Source organism: Hemiscyllium ocellatum, chromosome 13, assembly GCF_020745735.1.
Source record: "Hemiscyllium ocellatum isolate sHemOce1 chromosome 13, sHemOce1.pat.X.cur, whole genome shotgun sequence".
NCBI lineage: Eukaryota > Metazoa > Chordata > Chondrichthyes > Orectolobiformes > Hemiscylliidae > Hemiscyllium > Hemiscyllium ocellatum.
This window is the reverse complement of record NC_083413.1, coordinates 36,980,856-37,000,388: the sequence shown is the minus strand read 5'-3', so window position 1 is coordinate 37,000,388 and position 19,533 is coordinate 36,980,856. Positions and strand designations below refer to the sequence as shown.

The window sequence follows — 19,533 nt, the reverse complement described above, 5'->3', positions numbered from 1 at the left end:
AAATTATCTGTTAGAGAACCAGAATCATAGCAGTTTCAGAAATCTACTTTCATTGCTGGGAAACTCCAGTATCCAATTACTGATGGATTGTGAACACATATCATAACTATAACTATTCTCTCCATGCTCCATGAATTCAAAATACAAGCAATACTGGTTCAAAGCAGGGACCTTATCCCATTACCATCAGGCTGCTGAATGATTTTCTGAGTATGACTGCTCTTTTTTTTTGCCACATTGATTTTAGATATGTTTAAAATAAATCTACAGTAGAAAATGGAATTGAAATGAAACTGTGGAGTTTAACTTATTTGATTGTAAATGTAATTATCAAAAGGCATAAACAGTACACAGCTCTCAGTGACAAAATAAATAACTTTCCAGCAACATTATCAAATTAGTTCTTAGAATCCATTATTTTCTACCACAGAAAAATGTATATGCCTGTATCTGTTGAATTGAGTGCACATCCTCAGGAGCATTGTGAAATTTCTAAAATAAGATCTGTGCAAAGTTGTATATAAACGTTCAGCGTTGTTTTAATTAATGTTGATGAGGCAGCATGGGTAAATAGAGTGCTACAAAGCCAAGGCATCTACATCTACAGCTTAACTTCACTTCGATAAACTGGCTGAGGTGAGTCTGCTTGATTTAGTTGATTCCTTCTAATATTGATGATCAGAATGCCAACATCAGTCAGTGAACAGCTGACAGACATTGGGTCCATATCTTCAGGGAGCTGACTCTTATGAGTGAAAGTGTTTAGAATTGTTCCATCTTCAGCCACCTGTAATCAAGAAAAATGAATGTAGTCAGCTTGTGAGGTAACAAGCCACAAACATGTTTATTTTAACAAATGATAATTTTATGTAATAATCATTAACATTCATTTCGATGTTTTAAATTTGTTTAGGATACTGTTGTTTGTCTACATGAGAAGTAATGACACTTATTGGCTCAATAACAGTTTATCACTTTGTTAAAAATCACAAAACACCAGGTTATAGTCCAAGAGGTTTATTTGGAAGCACTAGCTTTCAAGCACTGCTCCTTCATCAGCGCTCCAAAAGCTGGTGCTTCCAAATAAACCTGTTGGATTATGACTTGGTGTTGTGTGATTTTTAACTTTGTACACCCCAGTCCAATACTGGTGTCTCCAAATCGTTTATCATTTGGCTTAGTGTGAAATTAATGTTGAACTGAATTGATTTTGAACCATGGATCAATGAAAGTGTTGCCCCTCTGAGTTGTGTCAAGCTTTGCTCTCAAGTCTAATTAAATGACATTTTTGTTGTCAAGGTTCATTTTACTTTGTACAGCTTTGTGATGCACAAATAATAATGTTTAGACTATCAAGTGCAATCAATGGCATATAGATAGATTAAGTGAGTGAGCTAAAATTTGACAGATGGATCATTATAGGAAAATATGAAGTCCATTTTGCTTTTATTTTAATCTTTCTTTTTATGCCAAATGTGCTGGAGAAACTCAATAATCTGGCAGCATCTGTGGAAGTAGAAATAAAATTACATATTGAATCCAACACAAATGTCCTTTGAAACTGAAGGGACTGGAAAGGAATCGTTTTTAAGCCATTGAGAAATGGAGTGGGGCAGGCACAAGTGGAGCAATTTGAGAGGGTGCCTTCAGAAAAAGGCAAATGAAGACAGGAGGAGGAGGAGGACAGCACAGTGGCTCAGTGGTTAGCACTTCTGCCTCACAATGCAAGGGATTCTGGTCCAATTCCAGACTCGGGCAACTGTCTGTGTAGTAGTTTGCACGTTCTTCCCTTGTCTGCATGGGTTTCTTCTGGGTGCTCCAGTTTCCTCCCACTGTCAAACGATGTGCAGGTTAAGTGAATTGGCCATGCTAAATTGCCCACAGTATTATGGGATATGTAAGTTAGGTACATTAGTCAGAGGACATGTAGAGTAATAGGGTAGGGGAATGGGTCTGGGTGGATTATCTTTGGAAGGTTAATATGGACTTGTTGGGCCAAATGGCCTGTTTCCAAACTGTAGGGATTCTATGATTCTATGAAGTCCTATTGGTAATAGTAACATGGATGAAGAGGCAGTGTTAATGGCAGCAAATAAGTGAGAGTAAAATCATGCAAACAAGACCTGGGAAAGATGTAAACAAAATGGAGAACAGAGATGGTGGCACGATGGCACAGTGGTTAGCACTGCTGCCTCACAGCGCCAGAGACCTGGGTTCATTTCCCGCCTCAGGCGACTCTCTGTGTGGAGTTTGTACATTCTCCCCGTATCTGCGTGGGTTTCCTCCGGGTGCTCCAGTTTCCTCCCACAGTCCAAAAATGTGCAGGTTATGTTAATTGGCCATGCTAAATTGTAAGTAATGTAATCTAACTTAGTGTTGAGTCCTGAAGGCAGTAAAGTAGTTTATATTCCCTCTATTTCCTTATAACAGATTAGCTGACTCTTCTGTCACCCCAAACAACTCTTCAGCCCCCATGGCACTTTCCTTTGTAATTGGATAGATATAACATTTGCCCTATTATCAACGCAGGGTCTGAAGCCCCAAATACACCTTCCATGGAAAGCAGCAATGTACTTATATAACTTCCAATGTCGTCTGTTGTAGTTGCTGGTCACAATGCAATATCCTCTCCGTTGGTGGGACCAAAAGCAGACTGGCTGACTACTTTGTGGAACATCTCACTCTGTCCATAAGAATGATTCTGACCTTCCAGTCACTTGCCATTTTAAGATACCAACTTGCATTCATGTTAATGTTTTTGTTTTTACCTGTTACACTTAAGCACCTTACAGCTTTCAGAACTCCGCTTAGAGTTCAACAACTTCAATCCCTGACCTCTGTCCTCCATTTTGATTACACTTGCTTTTCCTGACCTACCATCAATCCTCATTAGTCCCTTGCCACAATTGCCCCCAACCCCAGTGTTGTGTTTGGATAGGTTTTCTTTCAGCAAAACTGACCTGTTTTCTAGAGTTGACACCCCCTGTTCATCTGTAGCCTTCCTGTGCCACTAACAGCACAACAGGCGCACTCAAGCTATTCCACTTGCTCATCCTCTGTGCCTCCTCACCTTTTGTAACAGCATAAAAACTATCATTTTTCCAGCCTTCTTCAGTTCTTTAGTCTCAATATATCTCCACAGGGAGATATATTGAGACTAAATTGGCCTTGAAACATTAACTTTGTTTCTCTCCTTATAGATGATGCCAGACCTGTTGAGTTTCTCCAGCACTTTTTTTTACTTCATTTCTCCAGCATAGGTAGCACTTTGTTTTTGTAGGAAAAGAAAAGGCTATTATTTAAATGAAGAGAGAGTGCAGAGAGATCCAGATATCCTTGTTAGTGAATCACAAAAAGTTAGCAGACAAATAGAATACTGATGTTTATTACAAAGGGAATGGAGTAGAAAAGTGTGGAAGCCCTGTCCAACAGCACAGGAAATTGATGAGACTGCATCCCAAGCATAGTGTACAGATCGGTCCTCCTTAACTAGATAGGGATTTAACCTGCATTGGAAGCTATTGAGGGAAGATTCAATAGACTGATTCCTGAGATAAAGAGGTTGCCTTTTATGGAAAGCAGATTGGTCAATATTTATTGGAATTTAGAAAGGCAAAAGATTCTGGAGAGACTCCATCTCACAAGGGAATTTAGAAATAGAAGGATTTATTTTAAAATAAGGACCTCCCATTTAAGGGAAAGATAAAGAGAATTTTTGTTTTATTTCAGAGGATCATTATTGCTTTATCTTGTGCTTTAAATTAATGCTATCTACCTTAATCCTGAGATCTTGGCCTAGAGTATCTTGGTCTGTCCCGAAGATTGTTCACCCTTTATCCCTAAAGTTCTTCAGCTCCGCATATGCTGTGACATTTTATTTACATCTGCACATAGTAGGGATTCATCAACTGCAGCTTTTGAGTCTAAGATCTCTCTAGATGTTCTTTCTAGACTGGTGTTTTCTCTCCATTGTGTCAGATGATCAGTATATCCTCATAGAGTCATAGAGATGTACAGCACAGAAATAGACCCTTTGGTCCAACTCATCCATGCTGACCAGATATCCCAACCTATTCTAGTCCCATTTGCCAGCACTTGGCCCAGATCCCTCTAAATCCTTCATGTTCAAAGACCCATCCAGATTCTTTTAAATTTTGGAATTGTACCAGCCTCTACCACTTCTTCTGGCAACTCATTTCATACACATATCACCCTCTGCATGAAAAGGTTGCCCCTTGGGTCTCTTTTATATCTTTCCCCTCTCACCTTCAACCTATACCCTCTAGTTCTGGACTCCCCCACCACAGGGAAGACACTTATTTATCCCTATCCATGCCCCTCATGATTTTATAAACCTCTATAAGGTCACCCCTCAGCCTCTGACACTCCAGGGAAAACAACCCCAGCCTGTTCAGCCTCTCCCTATAGCTGACATCCTCCAACCCTGACAACATCCTTGTAAGTCTTTTCTGAACCCTTTCAAGTTTCACAACATCCCTCTGATACAAAGGGGACCAGAATTCCACGCAATATTCCAAAATGGCCTAACCAATGTCCTGTACAGCCACAAGGTGACCTCCCAACTCTTGTACTCGATACTCTGACCAATAAAAGAGCATACCAAACACTTTCTTCGCTATCCTATCAACCTGCAATTCTACTTTCAAGGAACTATGAACCTGCACTCCAAGGTCTCTTTGTTCAGCAACACTCCCTTGGACCTTACCATTAAGTGTATAAGTCCTACTAAGATTTACTTTCCCAAAATGCAGCACCTCGGGTTTATCTAACTTAAAGTCCATCTGCCACTCCTCAGCCCATTGGCTCATCTGATCAAGATCTTATTGTAATCTGAGGTAACCTTCTTTGCTGTCCATTACACTTTCAGTTTTGGTGTCATCTGCAAACTTACTAACACTACCTCCTATGTTTACACACAAATCATTTATATAAATGACAAAAAGTAGTGGACCCAGCACCAATCCTTGTGGCAATCCACTGGTCACAGACCTCCAGTCTGAAAAATAATCATCCACCACCACCCTCTGTCTTCTACCTTTGAGTCAGTTCTGTACTCAAATGGCTAGTTCTCCTTGTATTCCATGAGAACTAACCTTGCTAATCAGACTCCCATGGGGAACCCTGGCAAAAGCCTTCCTGAAATAAATATAGATCACGTCCACCACTCTGTCCATCATCAATCTTCTTTGTTACTTCTTCAAAAAACTCAATCAAGTTTGTGAGGCATTATTTCCCATGCACAAAACCATGTTGACTATCCCTAATTAGTCCTTGCCTTTCCAAATACATGTAAATTCTGTCCCCCAGGATTCCCACCAACAACTTGCCCACCACTGACATCAGGCTCACTGGTCTATGGTTCCCTGGCTTGTCTTTACCAGTATTTCTTAAATAATGGTACCAACGTTACCCAACCTCCAGTCTTCTGGCACCTCACCTGTGACTACCGTTGATATAAGTATCCCAGCAATCACTTCCCTAGCTTCCCACGGAGTTCTAGGATACACCTGCTCAGGTCTTGGGGATTTATTCACTCTTTATGCATTTCAAGACATCCAGCACTTTCTCCTCTGTAATGCGGACATTTTTCAAGATGTCACCATCTATTTCCCCAGTTTCTGTATCTTCCATGTACGTCTCTACAGTAAACATTGATGCAAAATACTCATTTAGTATCTCCCCCATCTCCTGCAGCTCCAAACAAAGGCTGCCTTGCTGATCTTTGAGGGGCCGTATTCGCTCCCTTGTTGCCCTTTTGTCCTTAAAGTATTTGTAAAAACACTTTGGATTCTCTTTAACCCTATTTGCCTTCCTGATTATCCTCTGAAGTATACTCCTACTGCCTTTACACTCCTCTCAGGATTCATTCGATCTCTCCTGTTTATACCTGACATGTGCTTCCTTCTTTTTCTTAACCAAGCCCTCAATTTCTCTAGTCATCCCACATTCCCTATACCTACCAGCCTTTCCTTTCACTTTGACAAGAATATACTGTCTCTGGACTCTCGTTATTTCATTTCGGAAGGCTTCCCATTTTCCAGCCATCCCCTTACCTGTGAACATCTATGCCCATTCAGCTTTTGAAAGTTCTTGCCTAAAACTGTCAAAATTAGCCTTCCTCCACTTTAGAATTTCTACTGTTAGATCTGTCTATCCTTTTCCATCACTATTTTAAAGCTAATAGAATTATGGTCGCTGGCCCCAAAGTGCTCCCCCACTGACACCTCAGTCACCTGCCCTGCCTTATTCCCCAAGAGTAGGTCAAGTTTTGCACCTTCTCTAGTAGGTACATTCATATACTGACAGAAAATGTTCTTGTACTCGCTTAACAAATTCCTCTCCATCTAAACCCTTAACACTATGGCAGTCCCAGTCTATGTTTGGAAAGTTAAAATCCCCTACCATAACCACACTGTTATTCTTATAGATAGGTGAGATCTCCTTACAAATTTGTTTCTCAATTTCCCGTTGACTATTAGGGGGTTTGTAATACAATCCCAGTAAGGCGGCCATCCCTTTCTTATTTCTCAGTTCCACCCAAATAACTTCCCTGGATGTATCTCCGGGAATATCCTCCCTTCAGTACAGTTGTAATGTTATCCCTTATCAAAAACATCACTCCCATCCTCTCTTGCCTATCTTTCTATTCTTCCTATAACATTGGTATCCTTGAACATTAAGTTGCCTGTCCTTTCCATCCCTGAGCCATGTTTTTGTAATTGCTATGATATCCCAGTCTCATGCTCCTAACCATGCCCTGAGTTCATCTGCTTTCCCTGTTAGCCCTCCTGAATTGAAATAAATGCAGTTTAATTTATCAGTCCTATCTTGTTCTCTACTTTGGTCCTGCCTGCCCTGACTGTTTGACTCATGTCTTTTCTCAACTGTACCAGTCTTAGATTGATCTCTTTCCTCAGTATCTCCCTGGAACGCTTTATATAAATCTCATTATGCCATCATTGGTCTTCAGAATTTCCTTCCACAGAGACCAATGGAAGCAGGTTATTAAATTATTTTGAAAGGCCAAGTTCGAGGTTGTAGTCACAAAGGAAATAGAGTATTTTTTAGGGGGGAGGGGAGGGATGGATAGGAAGTGGAGGTGAGGTCCAAATAGCTTTGCAGTGCAAGTTTCAATGGACTGACTGGCTCACATGTGCTCCTACTGTGGTGAAGTTTCATCAGCTGTGAACATGAACTCATTACAAACACCAACTTAAGGACATCAAAGTCCACATCATAAGCAACGTACTTTTTTTCTTGCAATTGTTTCTTGCAATTTATAAACCCTTCATTTCAGTGCTCCAGTCATAAATAAGCATCTTTCAATTCACTCATTCTCATTTGTAGTATTCAAAAAGTCTTTATGCTACAGATTATATTGATGCTAGTTTTGTTCTTTTATATACCATAACTACAATAAAGTTCTACATTTAGAAGGTATAATGTTTTCTCATATTATGCAAAATAGTCAGCTGACTGTGTATATAAACTAAAAGGATTTTCATCCTTATGTAAGCTGCTATTTTTAAAAGTTTACTTGTAATTTATGCATATTAATATGTAACTACACAATCTATAAATACATATAAAAACGTATGACTTGTACAAGTTTAATCAGCATAATATAAAAAGTGTAATCATCTGGACCTTTTCTGCTTTGATGACAACGTGGTAATTGTACATTATAACAATAACTTCTTCCGGATCAAACTGACTGACATCAGCTGTAACTTGATAAATATCCCCAACAGTTCTGACATTGCCAAGACTTCCTGGACGACCAGATACTGGAGCTGTGGCATTTAAAAAAAGAAGTGAAATGCAAAGAGTGAAAGGGAAGGACGAAATACCAAAAATCCTGGAAATACTCAGCAGATCTGGCAGCATCTGTGGAGAGAGAAAGAACAGAGTTAACAGAGTGGATGTTCTTGACCTAGTTCACTAACAGATGGAAGTTACGCCATTAATAATAAAAAAAAAGTTGCCCCACAGACCAGTCAAGTATCTGACATAGTCACGGTCACGGACTCATACGTTTTATAGACAACGTTGCAAACAACATCATCACTATCCCTGGTGTGTCCTATTCCCACCCCAAGACAGACTCACCAAAAAGGAATGGTGCTGTCGTATACAGTCTTCCAGGAGATCTCAATGTCTCTCAGCATCAGGTCAATCACAAACAAGAAAACCTGTTGTTGTTTGCCACCAAGCATCCTCCCTCAGCAGCTGAATTGGTACTCCATGTTGAAAACTACTTAGACAACGACAGCAAGGGCACAGAAAGAACTCTGGGCACAAGAATTCAATGTCTATTACCAAGAATGGCTCAATAGCACTACTATGTTGGCCAATCCTACAGGACATGTATTCCCCACTGAGCCCATGGCAAGTGCTGCAGAAACCAACAAGAGGAAAGAACCTACTGAACCTTGCCTTCACCAATCTACCTGTTACTAAAAAAGATTTTGTAAGATTGACAGGGCTGAGTGTGGCAATTTAGATTAGATTCCCTACAGTGTGGAAACAGGCCCTTCGGCCCAACCAGTCCACGCCAACCCTCTGAAGAGTAACCCACCCAGACCCACTTCCCTCCAAATGATGCACCTAACACTATGGGACAATTTTCCCATGGCCAATTCACCCTGACCTGCACATCTTGGGAGAAAACCTGAGCAGCTGGAGGAAACCCATGTAGACGCGGGGAGAATGTACAAAGTCCACACAGACAGTTGCCTGAATTTAATAACCCGCTTCCATATTGGTGCCAGGTGGTCTGTCCTTGTTACTCCTTTTTAACTTCTCTGTTGTGGTTTTAACACAATGGATTAACTCACTCAGCCATTTTAGAAGACCAGCAAGAACCAACCATGTTGCAGTAGGTCTGGAATCACATGTAGAGCAAATTAGGCAAAGATGGTAGACTTCCCTTCTAAAGGGCATTCTAACAATCTATGATAGTTTTATGGCATCATTACAGAAGCTAGCTTTCGATGTCAGTTCCATGAGCCACAATGGTGAGTTTGGACAAGTGACCCCAGGAGATGTTTCCAGATCTCTGCATTTCTATTTCAGTGACAGCATCACTAAATCATCATCCCCCGTTAAAAGAATGAAAATATCTTGGGAAGGCTGAACAACCGGAGGAGATTAGATATTGATAAGTTAGGACCATGCAGGAATGTGAAAAGTCAACATGTTGCTTGACAGGGAGTCAATGCATGTGAGACAACATAGGATTGCTGTATGAAAAACTCTAGTGCTCATATCTTTTAGCATCCAGATGACTGAATGTACAGCAAAGGAAAGATGGCCCTGAGCTGTCAATGGAATAATCAATCCTTCTGGTTACAATGAGAGACTTAACAGCTTACGTTATAATTAAGACTTGTTTTATATTCCTGGAAAATAATTTTGAGTAGTCACTAACATTTTTGGAATCTTATGTAGACTAAACAATTTTACGTACATAAAATCTTCCAACAAATCACAAATTTATACACCCAGAATAGAATTTTCCCCTCTGCTGAATAGTGTGAATGATAGTAAGAAAGGTGGGAAAATAATAAAAACAAAGAAAAAATTCATTTCTCCACATGGAGAAAACTTTTCCCCTCAATCTTAATAATGGCAATTTTAGAATCTTGCTACTGATCAATGATTATCATATTTCCAAGAATTCATATCTCATTAAAGCACAATTCACTTTATTTATACCCACTTCCAATTCTCATCTCCTTCACTGTAAGACTAGACAGCAGAAGTGCCAGAGACATGTAAAATCAGAGCTGGTAGCTGCAGGTCATTTGATATTTGGTGTCATCATCATGCAAAGGATTCTTCACAACAAACTCCCTGCACGTTCCATTGTCACGATCCTCCTTACTCCTTTGTGAGTGTAAGTCAGCATTAGCAAAACCCTGAACTCATCACCAAAACTTGAAGCAGCTGCTACCAGTGGAGAAAGATTGCCATCTAAGGTCTTCCTGCTAAAGTATAGTGAGGGTCCAGTCAGTTTTCAGACTCTCTTGATGCCTCAGCAGGTCTAATTTCCTGCATAACTAGAAAATGTCTTTGTTTTTGCAACTGTAAAGAAGCTCTGAAAAATACCAAATTTCCAATGTTTTGTTTCGTTTTTTTCTCTCTGCAAAGACTGTCTGGAACTGATTTATAACTTTTGTATTCATTAAAAAAAAATCATCAATGGGCAAGGGGGATTCCAAGAGGATCACATTGCAGAGCTCCGCATCACAGCACAAGCGGGATGAAATTCTAACTTGCCCAACCCGGACCATTGAGATAGCCTGGGACTCTGGAAAAGTCATGGAGTCCCAGGAAACTGTGAAAAATCAACTTACCTGAGCTTTTAACATCCAGAGATACCGAAGAAGGAAGGAGGAGCATCCGAGGCCGGGCCTGCAGCCCAGCCTGTAGGATCCTTGGATTCAATTACCTACCAGGCCCTGGTGAAGGAGCTCACAAAATCTTGCGAGATGTTGGGTAAGCAGATAGAGAACATAGAACATTACAGCCCCTTCGGTCCTCGATGTTGCTTCAACCTGTCATACCAATCTGAAGCCCATCTAACCTACACTATTCCATGCACGTCCATATGCTTGTCCAATGACGACTTAAATGTATTTCAAGTTGGCGAATCTACTACCGTTGCAGGCAAAGCATTCCATACCCTTACTACTCTCCAAGTAAAGAGACTACCTCTGACATCTGTCCTATATCTATCACCCCTCAATTTAAAGCTATGCCCCCTCGTGCTCGCTGTCACCATACTTGGAAAAAGGCTCTCCCTATCCACCCTATCTAACCCTCTGATTATCTTATATGTCTCTATTAAGTCACCTCTCAACCTTCTTCTCTCTAATGAAAATAGCCTCAAGACCCTCAGCCTTTCCTCGTAAGACCTTCCTTCCATACCAGGCAACACCCTAGTAAATCTCCTCTGCACCCTTTCCAAAGCTTCCACATCCTTCTTATAATGCTGTGACCAAAACTGTACACACTACCCCAAGTGCAGTCGCTCCAGAGTTTTGTACAGCTGTAGCATAACCTCATGGTTCCGGAACTCGATCCCTCTATTAATAAAAGCTAAAACACTGTGTGCCTTCTTAATAACCCTGTCAACCTGGATGGCAACTTTCAAGGATCTGTGTACCTGGACACCGAGATCTCTCTGCTCATCTACACTACCAAAACTCTTACCATTAGCCCAGTACTTTGCATTCTGGTTACTCCAACCAAAGTGAATCACCTTACACTTGTCCGCATTAAACTCAATTTGCCACCTCTCAGCCCAGCTCTGCAGCTTAGCTATGCCTCCCTGTAACCTACAACATCCTTCGTCACTATCCACAACTCCACCGACCTTAGTGTCGTCTGCAAATTTACTAACCCACCCTTCTACACCCTCATCCAGGTCGTTTATAAAAATGATGAACAGCAGTGGAGCCAACACCGACCCTTGCAGTACATCACTGGTAACTGGACTCCAGGATGAACATTTCCCATCAACCACTACCCTCTGTCTTCTTTCAGCAAGCCAATTACTGAACCAAACTGCTATATCTTCCATAATCCCATTCTTCCGCATTTTGTACAATAGCCTACTGTGGGGAACCTTAACGAACGCCTTGCTGAAATCCATATACACCACATCCACTGGTTTACTCTCCTCTACCTGTTTGGTCACCTTCTCAAAGAACTCAATGAGGTTTGTGAGGCACGATCTATCCTTCACAAAACCGTGCTGACTATCCCTAATCAAATTATTCTTTTCTAGATGATTATAAATCCTATCTCTTATAACCTTTTCCAACACTTTACCAAAAACTGAAGTAAGGCTCACTGGTCTTTAATTACCTGGGGTGTCTCTATTCCCCTTCTTGAACAGGGGAACCACATTTGCTATATTCCAGTCTTCTGTAGTCAATGACAATTTAAAGATCAATGCCAATGGCTTGGCAATCTCCTCCCTGGCTTCCCAGAAGATCCTAGGATAAATCCCATTCGGCCCAGGGGACTTACCTATTTTCACAATCTGCAGGATTTCTAATACTTCTTCCTTGTGAACCTCAATCACATCTAGTCTAGTAGCCTGTATCTCAGTATTCTCCTCGAAAACATTGTCGTTTTCTAGAGTGAATACTGTCGACCTTATTTTGGAATGCAGGGATACCTGTGATGTGTATGCTTCCATTAATTCGTATTGTGCAAGGAGTCACATGCATCTGCACAGGATCCTGGCTCTTAGCTTTGTTAGCACTTCTGCTGTTTACTGCTTATTTGGAAGTGGCTAGCCTCGATGCTTCCCACATCTTTTTTAACATACATTCACTGACATTGACACTGAATTGCAGGCTGCCTGTGACTCTCATTATTTTTTACACCACACACAGGGTCTGTCATGCTCAGTTACAGGCTACCAGTCACTCAGCTCTCCACCAAACACTCCTCTTTGTAAAACAGAGGGAGAGGGAGGTGGAGAGCACTGAACAGTCAATGATGATGGACATGTTGCTGTGCGGCACCATGCCACATTAGCACAACACCTGCAGTAATGTGTCAACAGTTTGTGTAGCAAATAGATCACTATTTGCTTGAAACATATGCAGTGCGAAAGTCAAAGAAGACAGGAGGGGAGCCAGTCTTAGTAGGATAAGAAAGACTAGTATCAGTCAAGCCATCACATCATACAAGAAACTCTTCTGATTCATGTAGTTGTGGTCTGGGGATTGGGCCATCATCAGTTCTGGAATGTTGGTCAATAATTAGATTAGATTCCGTACCATATGCAAACAGGCCCTTTGGCTCAACAAGTCTACACTGACCCTCCGAAGAGTAACACACCTAGACCCATTCCCCAACCCTATATTTACCCCTGACTAATGCATGTATCACTATGGGTGATTTAGCATGGTCAATTCACCTGACCTACACATCTTTGGATTGTGGGAGGAAACCCACGCAGACATGGGAGAATGTGCAAGCTCCACATAGATAGTCACCCGAGGTGGGAATCAAATCTGGGTCCCTGGCGCTGTGAAGCAGCAGTGCTAACCACTGAGCCACTGTGCTGCTTGAAATTGTCAGGGATCAGTCCATGGAGTCTTATAGGAATTGGACAGCTGAAGTCTGGGAATGAGGTTCATTGCATAGTATCACTGAGGGAATGGAGACAATGATAGGAGGCAATTGGAGATAGTAAGGTGGAACCTTAGTGAATGGGAGGGGACTGAGTGTTCTCCATATTGTGCAAGAGGTGTACAACAAACAGGACATGGGAATCTCCAAAGTCACGGACTCTGAGTGAAAATGGGTTGCATTAGTACTTATGTAAAGAGATGCAACAGAAAGTGGGGGAGGCTGATTGCTCATTCATTGGAGATGAATAGATGAAGAACAGTAACATAAGGAAACAAGAAGAGGTGGTGGATGCAGGGAGAGAGTTTGTGTGGAATTTGTATGCTACAGATGGAGCCTGAATATCATTCTCATTGAAATGAAGTTGGAACTTTTCCACATCAGAATAAATCCTAACTGCACTAAATGGCTGACAATGTGTGCAAAGTGAGCAAATTAAATTACTACGTTTTTATTCAGAACCAGATTAAAACTTTCTGTGTTAGAGCCTCTTCGAGGGACACTTGCATTAAACATACCTTCACTGATTCAGATACGCCACTCATCTGGCTTTAATATGCATTGTATCCACAGGTTGTTCATTGTCCAGGAATGTATATTAAAATTTACAGCTTCAAGCAATTATGATCATTGCATTGTGTGCACAAATTGACTTCTTGACTTGCTAGCAAAAGAACTATAATAAGAACAACGAACTTAGAAGTGGAAACTGAAGAACTCATTTTACTACCATATTCCACAACAAGCACTGGAGAACAACACTTTGCAGCTGTCAGATTCATATACTGAGCTATAAGTATTTAAGGACATGATCTATGATGCAGAAAGGAGCTTGTTTATTTTAGGAGTGAAGAGGGGGGAGCTATGATAGCTTAGTGATAGAGCGCCACTTGCAATGCTGCATGAAAACTTTGGGAAATGCAAGTTACAACTGGACAAGGTCGTGTGCCTCATAGCCCTTTAGCAGGGAATGTCAATGACATCTTTAGGGAGCCTCTGTGCCACACTGAGGGCATAACATGAGGCTTCATTGTGATGGATGAGAGCACACTGGAGTTCCTTCATCAAAAACCACATTATCTTTCTGACATTGCACACAGATTATCTAGTCACAGGTTTCGCACGGACAGCACCATTGCTGCAATGGTCTTGGTGCAACTGTCAAGACAACGTAGAAGGAGACAGCGATTATTGCTTCATCTGCAAGAAGACAATCCCCCTGTGTCTGTTAGCACAGCCTCCAGAGGGAGAAACAGCAGATGAAGATCCTTCAAGCAGGTGGAACTGCATGTTGTGATCCTGGATCTAAAGGCCTCACTGACATTTACTGCAACTATTTGTAAGATAATACAGGAACCACTTAAGGTTGTCCCTGTCATTTATATCATCTGCGAGATGAGAACCTGTGTTTAAAAGGACTGGGTGACAATTCCATCCAAATAGTCATCAAGGTCACAGCTCTCTTTAATTTTCATTGTGGTGGCTTGTTTCAAGGAGCAGTTGAGGATCTGTATGACATCTCACAAACCTCAATCCATAAATGGGTCTAGGATGCTATGGAAGCCATTTCTTTTTCCAAAGCACAGCTATTCATATTCTTCCCCTGTGACATGGAGAATGCAGGAGCCCAGACAGTGGAATTCTTCACAATCGTTAGCTATCCCCTGACACAGGGTGTGACTGCCCACACCCACACTGTTTGGACAGCACCCTATTACTGCAAAGTTTGTCAACATAAAAGGCTTTTCCTCCATCAAGGTTCAAATTATGTGGGGCCATCAAAACCAAGTTCTGCCAGGTAGTTTTGGAGCTGTCATAGTGCATACATACTAGAGAACGCAAAGAGTCCTGAGTCACTCCAAGGACCTTGATCTGTACAAGGATAGATACTGAGAGGCAATTGTTACCCCCTCCAAAACATGCTACATGACCCTTTTAAAACTCCTCCAGACTAACACACAAGGTTACAATGCTGTTCATGCTTCAACCAAGACTATAGTGGAATAGACCATAGGCATCCTCAAGATGAGGTTTTGATGTCTGCACCATCCTGGCAGATCCTTGCTGTATAGGAAAGGTGTCCCACATCATTGTGGCATGCAGTGCCCTTCACAACTATTTTACTTGATTCATTCATGGGTTATGAACATCACAGGCTGGTTGCTAGTTTCCCCTGAGAAGATAATGGTGAGCTGCTGCCTTGAAATGCTGCAGTCCACATGCAGTAGGTTGGCCCTATGATTCTATGAAACACAATACCCTGAGGGATCTTGATCCAGCGGCAGTGAAGGAATGGTGATATATTTCCAATTCAGGATGGTGAGTGGCTTGGAGGGGAACTTGTAAGTGATGGTGTTCCCATATATCTGTTGCCCTTGTCCTTCTAGATGGAAGTGGAGTTGTGCATTTGGAAGTGCTGCCTAAGGATCGAAGGAACTGAAGCCAATAAAGTGTAGGTCAAATGACTAGATGAGGATGAAGATAAGGCTCGCTTAATCATGGTGCTTAATCATGTCCAACAGCAAAAAGTAAAAAGACTATAGACTTTTTAATTGTGTAAGTGAAGATATGTTTACAAGGTGAAAGGATATTTATAGTGATGTTGCACTTCTACCCCCTAGGTTTCTCCTTCTTCATCATCTAACTATGTCTAGGTGCTGTCCCACCTTCCACTGCTAGCCCAGACCTGTTAAAGAATGTCCTACCCTGAATTAAGCATACTCTCCTCATCTTCAGCCTTTGGCATGAGATGAGGGGAAAGGTGGAGTCTCTGGCATCTCCTAAGCAGAAGCTCCTGAGTGGCCTGTGTATTACTCTTCCAGCCTTTGAGTACCTATTGGCACCATGCTTTCTTCCCAAAAGGAAGGGGAACCCAAAGTGGCGTTAAAGTCCATCGCCCTTCTTGCCTTGCCATTGATTCTGAGCACCTATGACTGGAATGATAGAATGCAGGCCTGTATGTATATCTGGCAGACAGAATAATGGACCTGAGTCTCCTGCCCACAGAGGCAGTCAAATGTACACATGCTGGAGCCAGCTCCAGACTTGTAACTTTGGTGGGCTCCTTCTTCCTTTAATCTTGTTTACCGAGTGTCTCTGACAAACCTGCCCGATATTCTTGTCTCTGTATGTGCATTCTGATGGTGCCCTTAATGGAAAAGTCTGGGGGCTCACCTTGTGCCAAAGGCTGGGCAGGTACCTGGTCGCCGGCAATCTTCGGAGACTGTCAGGGATCCAGGGCGTTTCCTCCTCAAACCAGCTGCAGAGACATATCAGGGATGTGCTCACCAGACAGTGCTCCCAAATCTAATCTGGAAACAGTACCTTCCAGGGTGAAAGTCTTCGAGCTGGTGGAGGGGGGGCAGGTGAAAGTCTTGTCAATGCCTGCTTTGAGGGTTTAGCAGGTTCCTCCTCAGAGATAGAGGTGAAGTGGAAGGCATCTGGCCCTATCTCCTTTGCAGAGTTTCACTGGGTGTCACTCTTGCCTGTATAGAAGAAGGACAGAAGCTTGTGCAGATGAATTATGAATGAGAGAGCAACACAGCACAATGAAGCTGATTGGCCGTTGAGGTCTCTCATCACCATAGATAGTTGTGCTGTTCTCCAGCTAAATCCAGAACATTCTCCTTGTAGGCAACAGGCAGTTTGATGTTAGTGACTCTACCCACCCCCACAGCTCTTGACCTGGTCGTGGGACTTATGAAATGAGACAAAGGAAGGGATTAAGTACCAAAACAGAAATTGCTAGAAAAGTTCAGCAGGTCTGGCAACATCTGTGGAGAGAAATCAGAGCTAACATGTCAGGTCAAGTGACCCTTCCTCAGAAGGGATTACATTCACTTGAAGGGGATGGAAGAATAGTTAATGGTGATACGGAAACAGAAGAGGTGGTGAGGTGTCTCCACTGAGTGAGTAGGAAGCACAGAGAGCAGGGAGGGTTTGTAGTTTGGGAGGGTGAGGTGGGTGTGAATCTTTGAATGGACATTATGCTTGCAACAGTGAGAGTTGTAGTCTCTGAGCCTTGCTGAGGTGCATGTGCACTGGCAGCACTAGTGAGAACTCTGGCCCTGTTGAGTGCAAGGTAGCAGAGAGGAGATGGTGCAGTTACCCTGCAGTTACAGAAGAATCTTGAACTTTGTCTTGTGCTGTTAGGCATCCTACTTCACTCAGGACATAGCACTGACTAGGGACTGCTATTTGAGTTTACGCTGGCTAGATCTCATGATGTGAACTCCTGTATTGGTCATCTTAAAAAGAACTGCTCGCCCCTACACCATTTCATCCACCAATGCCTTCAGGTCCCTGTGTGTGAAGTGGGCAACGAGCTTTCTTCCTCAGTGTGGAAGCTCTAGCACCATAGTGACAAGGGCAGGGGTGTGCAGTCCAGCTTGAAATATTGCACCAAGGGCTTGTGGGGTTGGAAGTCCCAGCAATGGCAATGCCCATCCCTCATCAACTATGCAATTCCTTGAGAAATGTGTCCAAAAAACCCCATTGCAAAATTAAGGATCAAGTGTGGAAGACCACTCAAGGAGAGTGGTTGAACAATGAAACTCACCTGACCACATTATCAACTGGAAATAGGAAAATTCTACCTATTGTGCCTCTAGTGCAATTTACTCCCCAAATGCTTTGAATTTACATAAAATCAGGAGCAGAAATAAATAATAAACTAATTACTTGCTGCAATATAATCCTTTTAATCATGATTAAAACTGTTCACTTAAACATTACTTGGAAAGCTGTGAAATTTAAAGAATCCATTTTTGCCATTTGGTAAAAATTGGTAGTTAGGTGCTTCCTCCTAGAATAATGATATTTTAATAGATATGACAATTGGAGGTAGAATTTATTTTAAATTAATAATTCTTTAAAATTAAATAGTTTTAATTCAGTTGTATTACAAAGCAAGAACTAGGGATCTGAAAAAAAATTTCATTACCACTGAAATCAAAATCCAAAAGGAAAGTAGAGATGTTAAAAGCCAAACCTGTGTATCCAAAAGACTCATTCCTTGGTCTTGAAAAGTGATCATTCCTGAAGGATGATGATTTTTCCACTTCATCTTCAAATAAATTCCGTGCTGCATGTAGGTATTGGTCGAAGCAGGGATCGCCTGAGGATTGTCGCCTGTAGTTGCTGTAATGCTCAGATCTGAAAGTGGAGGAAGAACTAAGGGATGACATTGTTTCTAATGCAGTGCTACAAATGCAGAGTCCGAGTATGGAGAATCAGCAGGATAGTAATGTCAAGTCACACATTTACAATCCTTTGCATTCTGAAGCTGAAGAAGGAACACACAATAGTAATCCTTTGGTCATTTCCATATATAGAAACTATTAATAGCCTCCAATACAAATAAGCATAATGATACAAGTCAGTTATGATAACAAAGAAAAATGAATGGTGCTCATGGAATGTAAGATAAGGCAGCTTTTTATGTCATCAGCAAAATGCCATTGAAAGAACAGTCCACAAACATTTCTATAGAAGAACCATAATCAAAAACTATTAACTTCACTTTCAAAATAAAAGTTGAGGAAAATTAGAATTCATATATTTTTGTGAGATGAGATTTTTGTGAGGGGTGAGGTTTTGATGCAGTAGAAGAACTTGGAATATTGCTCAATGTTGAAAGGAGCTGGGTGTAAAAAGTTCCTCAAGTATATCATAAATGTTGAAATTAAAGTATATGATCACAGTACAAACATAACTAGTGTGTACCATTGTATCAAACAGCAGGGCATTGAGAAATTGTATGATATACAAAATTTAAAAATTAACAGAACAGCTGAGTAATATAGAAAAATTGAATGCATTATTAGTGCTCATTAATCTTTGTTTTTGTTTTGTAATTGCTTTCTTTCTAAGTCTTTGCAGCAAAATAAGTTGCACGGGAGGAAATAAAGTATTTAGATCTCTAATCAAATTAAGGTAACATCAAGTCATGTGCAAATAAATGTCCAAGTTTTCTAACATGCAGAATTCAATAGTTGGAAATAATGATTCACCATTATTTTACTATTTTGACAGGAGACTTGCTGCAGACATTTGCACATCTACTTTATCTCATTAACTCAACCAGACCGGAACCCTATACAAGAAATGTACTTTTGTCACAAAAGTGACAAAAAGTAAATGTACAATCCATCCACATGGTTTATTGATGTTGATATATTGCACTTCCCAAAATAAATATTTCAAACATTACTATTATTTCATATGTGTGTACTGCTTTTACCTCTCTATTGAATCTCCTTTTCTCAAGTTGAGTCGGAGGTTTCTTTTTAAAACAAAAGAGGAATATTGTGCCAAACAAAGTAACTCCCCACCCCCCACCTTTAAATAAACTTTAAA

At 41.2% G+C, this 19,533-nt stretch overlaps 1 protein-coding gene across 1 annotated transcript; it reads right to left on the bottom strand.

The window, feature by feature from the left end:
* Positions 1-601: 601 nt before the first annotated feature.
* LOC132821737 (heat shock protein beta-7-like) lies at positions 602-18,362 on the bottom strand. Its single transcript, XM_060834447.1, has 3 exons — positions 18,167-18,362; positions 7,669-7,814; positions 602-787 (listed from the first exon to the last, which is right to left on the bottom strand). Exons 1-3 carry the CDS (start codon positions 18,360-18,362, stop codon positions 602-604), a joined length of 528 nt encoding a protein of 175 aa, XP_060690430.1.
* Between the last annotated feature and the right edge of the window lie 1,171 nt (positions 18,363-19,533).